At 36.7% G+C, this 10113-nt stretch overlaps 1 protein-coding gene across 1 annotated transcript in view; it reads right to left on the bottom strand.

The window, feature by feature from the left end:
* Positions 1–245: 245 nt before the first annotated feature.
* Positions 246–10113, bottom strand: part of LOC144411710 (uncharacterized) — a 32592-nt gene continuing 22724 nt past the window's right edge. The window contains exons 3-4 of the mRNA XM_078117760.1: positions 1383–1418; positions 246–608 (exon numbers count right to left, since the gene is read on the bottom strand). Of these exons, the coding sequence (XP_077973886.1) occupies positions 448–608; positions 1383–1418 (197 nt within the window). The 3' untranslated portion in view covers positions 246–447. The remainder of the gene's footprint in view (positions 609–1382; positions 1419–10113) is intronic.

Raw genomic sequence — 10113 nt, 5'->3', positions numbered from 1 at the left:
TTGTGGTGGTTGAAGATTTTACAAATAACACAAAACTATTCGCAAACAAAATTGTTTGGTTATTTAACACTAATTAGAAAAGTACGAAATGACTATCGATTAGAAATTATATTTATAACGGTCGGCATGGATTGGATATGGAATTATGCAAAATTTCGTTAAAAATTACACGTATTTTGTGTAAAATTTTAAGTAAAGTTGAACGAACGCTTTGTGATGTAATAATGCGCAATTATCATGCCATGGTGGCCTCCAAGCGAGCAATGTCACCGCATGTGCGAGATAGCATGCTTTATGTACATTTGTAACCCCGTTTAGGCAATCAGATTAATAATCTAAGAATAGAAAGATTTATGTAATAAGGCAGATTGGGAACATAATGGGAAAAATAGAAAAAGACAAAAAATCCCGTCTTGAAAAAATAACCAGAAAGAGAGCAAAATTTTGTTAAGTTAAATAAGACAATTCCACGTCTAATGATATCACTAAAACGAGCTGAGAAAACGGCTCTTCTCTTAATTCGCCTCCCCGTTTTCTCAGCAACCTGTGATTCACAAAGCGATGGACAGCCTGAAGCACATGAGATATATGTGGACTTACCGCAACACCTGTAAAATACGAAAATACGGATTAAATCAAGGAATGGGTGGAGAAAATATTTAGCTAAACATTCTACGCTATATCTAACAAATACTTCACTCTACCACCATAAACTAAAATTACTGTGCGTGTGCATGAATTAATAACGGTGCATGTATGGCCAAGTGTGGCGATTTGAAAATCAAATTGATGAAGGAATCAAGCGATTATGAATTTTCCGGGTAAAATCACCACACTCGGCCAACCATAAGAGCGCCAAAATGAGGTCCCTCTTTGGAACTAATGCGCAAAATTTATCTTTGAATCATACTTGATAAAGCTAGGAACAACCATGAGTCTTTTTCTCAAGTTTCAATCAAGGTCACCATAATTATCAAGTATGATCACGTATGATAAATTTTGACCTACAGTGCTACGTATTGCAGGTCTGGAGATATTCGAATACTACACGACTCGCGGTTCGAATTCTCTTTTTTTATAGGAATTCAAATCACCAATTCGCGTAAATTCGAAAATGTACCAGCCCCAACGATACGCTGACAATGACACCGTCTTTCTTAATGCCTAAATCACCATGTGCGGCGCCAGAGGGCACTTGATTGGCAAGCTACTTCATAACACAAACTGTTTGAATTAGAAGAGATGTGCTTTTGTTCGCTAGTTCTTCCATAATTTGTCATGCAAATTATGCACAGTAGTGTAGTAGTAGTCTTCTCAGTCATCTAATGCACTCCACGCATGCATTTTTCTACCCCATTTTAGCCTAGTTAAGTTAACATTACCCCTTCTTCCCCGCCGACCTTTATCTCCTTTGGGCCCTGAAAAAGAATAAAAAAAATATTGAGTACAGTATTTGGGTAAAGAGAAAAATACAAAGAAGTCAAGAGCACTTTACGATTTCGATTAATTTATATTTGTTGTTAAATTATTAGTTATTAGTTAGTGTTTCGAACAAACCCGAAACAAATATGATATATTGATATGCAGTGTTGGATAGAACTCCCGTAACCCCGAGTCGCGAGGGAGAACGAGTCACGATTTATGCGAGTCATGTTCGAGAGAGAATCACTGCGCTAAGGCGTATTGGCGGTTGGGTAAGTGCGATGCCGAATCATTTAATTTAGATGACTGAAGTCACTTTGAGTCTATGATAAAGTGTGACTTTCTTAAATAGAATATTTTTTACTTTACGAAAAGCCGACCTCGTTACGTCTAGTGCGCTATCCATTAGAAAGAGCATCTTTTACTGACAATCAAACCTTGTGAAAACGACCGTAGGCCGCAAATCGGGATATCCCTTTGGGTTCAAGCGGAGCATATTTGACTAGTGAAGGTATTATATTTAACTGAAGGTCAGAATTACTAATAAACAATGATGTATTATCTAGCACTAAGTCCATTAGCAAACAAAATTGTTTGTCTTGCAACCTATGCTGTAACAACATAACAATCAATTAGGACGCCGCTTCTGTTTACGTTCGACGAAGAATTCGATTGTCCTCTTCATAGAGGATGGAATAGGATGATTGAACAATGAATAAATTGGAGAAACGTGAGCAAGCAAAGCGATTTGTCGTTTGATAAGATACCATCAAGCGTAGCATGCGTACGGTAGTTGTGAGTAACAATATTTATTTGCCCCAGCGCTCGTAGAACATAGCAAGCACCAACTAAATTATGGTGTTTTGAAGACGACGAAAAATACTGGCCGACCAGTGTGACCTTTTGAAGATTAGGTTTCTGAAGCTGGCTTCTAACACTAACTTATTCGCCCAAACCTAATACTGATTGTACACGTTTTTATGATAAACATCGAACGTCCTTACATTTCTCTTAAAAAAATAACCTTGGACAATCAGTAGTAGCAACTAGCAAGTGCAATTGAAAAAACGGTTTGCTGTATGTTCGGAACTTTTGCACTCATTTTACTGCTCATGTCTCTCAGTTAGGTAAAGGGACGACGCTGGTCGCTTAGTCTGAGAGTCCCGCGCGCTTAGAAAGGATTTAGATCGGTTTGACAGAACGGTTCTTATGAAGAGTCCGATTGGATCAGGAATCGTCTTTGTCGTGTATGTTTTATTAAATATGTTAAATACAAATCCAATACACAATTTTCTCCATGTACAACGTAAATGTCATTCGCAAACACATTTGTGGCATATAGATGTCAAACAGATGTCTTTGTGGCGTATGAAGATGTCATGGGCAAATCTCAACAATAGCAACCGAACCTTTTACACTACAAACATTTTCACACTCCGAATCAAATGAATACGTATTGCTTAAAACATGGCGCCGCAATGTCCCAAATAATACGTAAATACATTTATGCTAGCCAGGTCACGTGTTTTGTTATTTTTGTAATTACATCATTTCAATAAGTTGGCAAATTCCACTGGAAGGCGAACACCACTATGGTGGCCCATCGTTGTCACGTGTAAAATTTAAAAAAAAATGAAAAAATAAAATGAAAAAGCGAAAATAAAAAAAATAGTTGTGAAAGAACATAAAAATAATTGAAAAAAAGAAATAAAAAAAAATTTAAATTAAAAAAAAAATTGAAAAATAAAACAAACAAAAAAAATTAAAATTAAAAAAAAAAACTTAAAAAAAAAAAAAATTTGAAAAAAAAAAATTGGATAGAAAGAAAATAAAAAGGTTGACAACGATGGTCCGCCTCGTGGCCCATCGTTGTCACGCGTTTTTATTTTTGAAAAATTTGATGCTGCTTTGGACCAACGTTGTCAGGCTTAATCCTACACGCACAAATGTGTTTCCTGGGTTTCTAACTCACTACTGATTTTCATGAGCAATATCCAATAAATTCAACATGAAAATGTTCTATAAATTCTCCATGCTACAAGTTCAACCACAAGCAATATATTTATAATAAGGATAAGAGAATATAGAATTGGATACGAAAATTTGTTTTGACGTGTAGAAGGTAATTTAATTGGAAAATGCTGCTTAACTGCTCAGACACTCGTGCGATGCCAGTACGGTATCGTCTGACCGTACCGGTACCCATGCAATCACTCGTGAAAGAATGGGAGATGATGAGTGATTGTATGGCTACCGGTACGGTCAGACGCAAAGCGACTATAACCGACTACCGGTATTTGGTAAGACGGTACGGTACCGGCATCGCGAGTGTCCAGACAACTGAGTAGTTAAGCAGCATTCTCCAATTAAATTACCTTATACACGTAACAACAAATTTTCCGAATTTTCGTATTCAATTTTATATTCTCTTATCATTATTATAAATATATTACTTCTTGTTGAACTTGTAGCATGGAGAATTTATAGAACATTTTCATATTGAATATTGCTCAAGAAAATCAGTAGTGAGTTTGAAACCCAGGGAACACATTTGTGCGCGTAGGATTATGCCTGACAACGTTGGTCCCAAGCAGAAGCAAATTTTCTAAAAATAAAAACGCCTGACAACGATGGGCCACGAGGCGGACCATCGTTGTCAACCTTTTTATTTTCTTTTTATTCTTATTTATTTTATGTTTTTTTACAACAATTTTTTTATTTTCGGTTTTTTATTTTATTTTTTATTTTCAATTTTACGCGTGACAACGATGGGCCACCATACACCACCCTAAATATTCATAGCGACTCAAAAATCCTTTCACGCGCGCACGCGAGACCAATTCAAATTCAACCATAAAAACCGCATCCAAAATCAAGTAAAATATAAAATTGAAATGCACGTGTTATTAAACATGGTTCAAGCATAGAAATCTCAAATTTGGTCGTTTTATCTACGAAAATGCTTGGGAGAGTGGTATGGTCAATTGACATTGCGGTATAGTCTGTGTTATTCTAGGTGGATGCCTAGTGTTGACATAGGTTAGAGAGCATGGTGATGCGCTTATCAAAACGTTTATGGAGTTAAAACGACAACCGAATTTTATCGGAATTTCAGAACCATCGTGAGTTACAAAAATCACTACAAACTACAATACAACAAAATTTATTCAAATGCTATTTGCAATATTATTATGATGTTATATCTTCTCTTCGCTAAGTGTCTATGGTAGTTACTGGCACGTAAAGAGATTTAAAAGGATTAGAATCTTTTTATTTTGGCGTGGACTACCGAATTCCTTAGTTCTTAGATCACGCTCGGGGCAGGGAACTACTGCACTGTCATATACCAAACCCCAACGTCATCACATGCAATTCTTATTATTTCTCTACAAGGTCAATCGTCTCTAATATGCAAGAAGATATTTTTTTTTTGTAGTACCGGAATCTACCCAGACATTGCCTACTCATTTTATAACACCTGTGTCAAACGGCGCTCCAAAAGTGTGTGTACCAATATGGAGGTAACTAATTTTGTTCGACTACGTTATACATCAAGTTGTGTAGAGGGACTGAATCCTATGGTATATTCACTTGGCTAACACAGACAGTTCCCGAACTTGTTATAGAACTTAAATAAGGAAAATCGGAATAAATTTATGGCCTAACCCTAACCTGGTACACACACTACGGGAGTACCTGTCAAACTCACTAAACCCTGTAGTGACACATTCATCATTACAAACCACTCGAATATCAGAACGCAAAACAATGGATAATATTTAGTGTTGACGGATGGAAAGTTTACAAAGCAAAATGCAACAATAAGGAACAGCTGCAAGTTCAGCGGTGATGCATTCAACGCGCACGCTAGCTATCGTGTGTTTTTATAAACTTGAAAATAGTGACCCGTAGGCCCAGTGCGACACACACGGCAAACGTATCAATGGGTCAACGTAGAAGTGGTTGACCGACCCGATTTAAACGCTTAAACGAACGATAATGGCCAAGCCCTGCGTAATTAAACTTTTGAACGACACTTCATACACCATATACTCTGCAGTGAGGTATTACGCGATGAAAGATAGTGATGCCGCACCAAATAAAAAATGCATTCATTCATACACGGATGTCAAATAAGTGTAATAGCAATACAAGTTGGACCAGATACCGCAAGAGTTAGAAACTTGAGTAAATAATTGAATCAGTTTCGCTGCAAGGTTACGACAAATCTTCATAATAAGAATTTGCGACGAGTTTGTATCTAGTTAACTATGTTGACACAAAATTCTGAACTTGTTCTAATGAAAGGCTGCAATCAAATTCAAGGACCACTCTAACTAGAAATAGTTCCATTTCATTTCATTTTAACCGACTTTACACCTGACCTCTTCAGTTTATAAACGGCCAAGTATGCGCCATAGATAGATCGCACCGCCGAGGTGCGATCTATCTATGGCTCATACTTGGCAAAGAATAGTTATAATCCCTTTCATATTGTCTGGATCAAGAATCAAATCTTCGGGGTAAATATCAATAACTGTGCTACTCGAAAGTCATTGAGGCAGATGGGTAAACAGGTTTAAAAAGCGTGAGAAACAAGTTTTATGATGTCACAATCAATTTAGTGATGTCATACAGTATTGTGAGTTGGCCGGGCATTCGAGTTTGAGTTTAAATTTAAAAGAAAAATTAGTGTTTGGTTCACCGCATATCTCACAGCTTAAAATATAATTTAGTGTTGATTTTTATCATAATGATTTATTGGATAACAGAATTTCAACCGCCCCGCAGAAGGTGGTGAGCCCCGTAGGTGATGGATATTAGAACTTGGAAACGCTTCATTGTTTCCTCATAAATCGATTTCAATTTGGGGTGGAAAAAGGATTACTTCAAACTGATTTGGATTTGAGGCGTTCAGAAGTTTAAAAGTAGGATTAAGATATGGAAAGCAATTTACTGAGTCTATGAAGCGTGAAATCGAAGCAAAATACGATAGGTGTGGTCTTCCCCATTTCAAAACAAGACCTTGAACTTACTTTATTCGTTATTTTTTTAATTTATCAACATATTAAAAAACTTGCTACTTCAACAAGGTTAGAGGTTAAATTATAACATTGCAAACAAATGTTTTTCTGGTTTGTTGGCGTCTGTCACCACAATTTTATAGACTTATCTATGTTTTTATATTTGCCTGATAAAATCTACAAGTGTAACAGTGTATCTTATAGTTTAAACACTGCAAAATTGTTCTTTTTAATAAAGTCTTGGGCTGGCATAAGAAATTACAAATCTGGGGGTAAAATCTCATGAACCCACCTTACCCAGGGTGTAAAAAACTGGGAAGGTAATGCCAGTGGTTACCGCCTGTATAAAGCCTTGTACGTAGTAATAAGCGTCGTCGTATGAAAATGCCAAAATTATAAACGTTGGGGCATTGCTGCCCGATTTCACACGAATGCAGCTATCTATCAGGTTGGATTATTAAAATCGTAACCCATTAGGTCTGTCAAAAATCGCGGAACATTATTCTAATTGCGTCCTGTTTCAGACAGTTTGGTATAAGTTATAAGTGCTAATCAGTTGGGGTTGACAAAGTAAGACATCATTAGGTAACGGGGTTCTATTTCACCCAAAAATATTTACTTATCGCGGATCGACCAATCAATTTGACAGATTCATAATATCGGACTTGTATTGGTCAAACAACAGTGCTGACCGGTGCCGGCTACAGCGGCATGAAAAAGACGTCCAGGGAACAAACACCCACTTCCCCGGTTAACATATACTCTACGTCTGAGATCATGAGAGCAGTTTTGCTGAGATTGAGATGGTAACCAGTAAAAGGTTTATTTTTAGAAACGTAAAATTCTTTGCAATACAAACAAACAATCAATCTTAGATTTAAATGCGAATGTTTGCAGCAAAGAGTGACAATATATGGTAACGTGTAATGTTATGCAGATCACACACGAATCGGTCATACTGTGATATCATTTTTATTTTTTCGTATATTTACCTCGAAACCCAATTTTAGGATTTAAGCTTCAAAAATTATGAAATCTAGTGATTTATTAGACAAATCAGACGAAAGCGGTAACCAGGTTAATTCTAGGTCACTGAAACAGGATATTTGGAAGAAACCAAAACTGATTTTACTTAAGCTGTTTGTGTTATTGTTAACCGTTTTAGACACTTTAGGGGCCAATTAGCTGGAAACGCTAAACACCAATTATCGCATATTACGGGCACCCACACAAATGGTGAGTCGATATTTGGACTTAAAACCAGACAGTAACTATAGAGTAGTTTGCGCATAGTAACTTCGCACTATTTTTATCAATTGTTTATTTGCCTATCGATTACCGGGTGAAATTGTTTTTAACCGCAAGAATGAACAGTCCGAAATGATATGCATCTCATTAACAAGGATACGCCAGGGATAAAACAGTCAATGAATATACATATAGCCCATATCTGTTTTGTAGTAATTCATTTTTTTGTTCCTCTAAGGTTACATAAGACTATGAAAGCGGTTGGGGTAGATATTCCCCCTTGTTAGACAATAGTCAAACGGGACTTGAAAGGTACGCCCCGCGCACGGGCCCTATTAAATCTACATGGGTATTATAAACGTTCTTTCGCAAACAAAAAGAAAACAAGATGGCGGCCAATAAAAGGCAACAAAATCAGTCATTCACTGAGAACACAAATGATATCTTTCTTGATAGATGGACCTCGATTACCTTTTCAATTGAGGGAGTGAGATTTACGAAATCCCATTGATGCATCTGGCGTGAAATTTCATGTTTTGTCGACAAACAATGGGGTGTTTGGTTGCGAGTTGGCAAAGATTGGTATAAAGTTGTGTCGGGTGGCAAAAGAAGAATAGCGGTTAATCGTTACGTCAGTCTCTACGTCATTTATCTTGTTTATATATTTATTTCAAAATTCAAGCGGGAACCCAATAGCTGAGTGTAGGATAATTAGATCAGTCTGGTAGATTGCCAACAATAATACTGGGAACAATGACTCAAGAAGATCAGAAATAAGTGCGACAATTTTTCACATTACGTCGAAAAAGGAATAACTCGTGAGATTTAAAAAAAACTTAAATGTTACAACTTTCATACAAGTCTGAAGATTGCTGATTGCTAATGCCGAGAACATCGGTCGCATGGTTCAAATACGCAAGGCGTATTAAAGCAAATGAAGTGCAAACGGTGAATTGACTACTCGCCAATAAAGGTTGAATTGAATGCACAGTTGGATTAATTAAATTTATCCCTTTGGCTCCCTATTCGACATCGGATTCTTGAAACGCCGAGGAAACGAACGGTTCAGCAATTGTGGGTTAGTTTGAGATTGCCCTGACGGAATCCACAAAATACCACGTGACTCATTGACGTCATCTTATAAGCAGTGGTATAGTAGATTATAAGATTAGAAAAGATTGACAAACCGAACTGGGCAAAAAGTCAAAAATGCAATTTGCTTAAAGCTGAGATGGGAATTTCAAAGTTGCTAAAAATTTTGGTTGATAAGGTTATCATAGCAGATCCGCTGTGCACCATTGAAATACTTTTCAATAGTAAAAAATTCCAAAAAGACCGCGCGTGTAGTTAAATTCAATTAAATTCCATCTCCCGAGAGAACCGTGCGTTCGGCCATTAACGAGGTGCTAATGAAAAGCTGAACGGGGTCTGGCGGACAGGCCTAGTTTCAAAGGAAAGAGGATAAAAGAACAGAAGGCTTATCCGTCATCAAGGTTACTTCATGGGATGTCCTTTGTTGTTAATTGTGTTATGTGTATTACAGTGTATGTATATGGGTATATGAATGAAGTACGATAGCCATACAGTTCGAAAATCACAGTTTGTTACACCCACAGTGTTGCAAAAATTTATTTTATTTCTACTATAACAATATAAGGACTACCGGGGTATTGTATATTAAACTACAGGTCCTTTCTCATTGTCTTCTCACTAGTTCGGATCCGTATGTGGCCGTTGCCGAAAGTATGCTTAAACGAGATAATGTTAAACTTATAAATAGGAATAACATAATCTCTTTCCCCGAAATAATATAATTGTTAGCTTTCGTTGATTGGTTAATTTGGTAATTTGTGGTGATTAGTAAATTCCATTTCATCAAGATACCATGACTAACATCACTGAATAGCGTGACTGGAAACAGCTAAACTGCAAGTATATGCCACTCACGCCATCACAAGAGCATATGTGGTTGTCAATCCTTATTATACACCCACAAACACACAACAACAAACACGGTTTAACGGATGATATCAGAGTATGACGTCACAGTATAAAGAAAGTATTTAACAATGTCAAGTACGGAAGTTTTACATACGATGCCGCCGCGGGTATTGGAATGAGATTCGGGTGTTGACGGGAATTTACTATCATTTAACAAAACATGGTGATGAACTTATGCGGAATGAAAAGCTGCAGTAAGCACTTGGGAATACCATATTGCAAAACGAGGAGTTAATTCTACCCATATTTTATAGTTCACCAATACAAACACATCATAAAGTATGAAAAAAAATCGGTTGATTTTTCTCGCTATCCGCGTAGATTTCAAATAGCTATGTACAAAAAAGCATTGATAAAACAGTATTTTAAATCAATGTCCAGGTTTATTGGGCACAATTTCTTAGAAATTAAAATTATT

Source organism: Styela clava, chromosome 11 (genome assembly GCF_964204865.1).
Source record: "Styela clava chromosome 11, kaStyClav1.hap1.2, whole genome shotgun sequence".
NCBI classification, from domain to species: Eukaryota; Metazoa; Chordata; class Ascidiacea; order Stolidobranchia; family Styelidae; genus Styela; species Styela clava.
The sequence above is the reverse complement of the archived record's forward strand: the minus strand, read 5'-3'. Positions and strand labels throughout refer to the sequence as shown.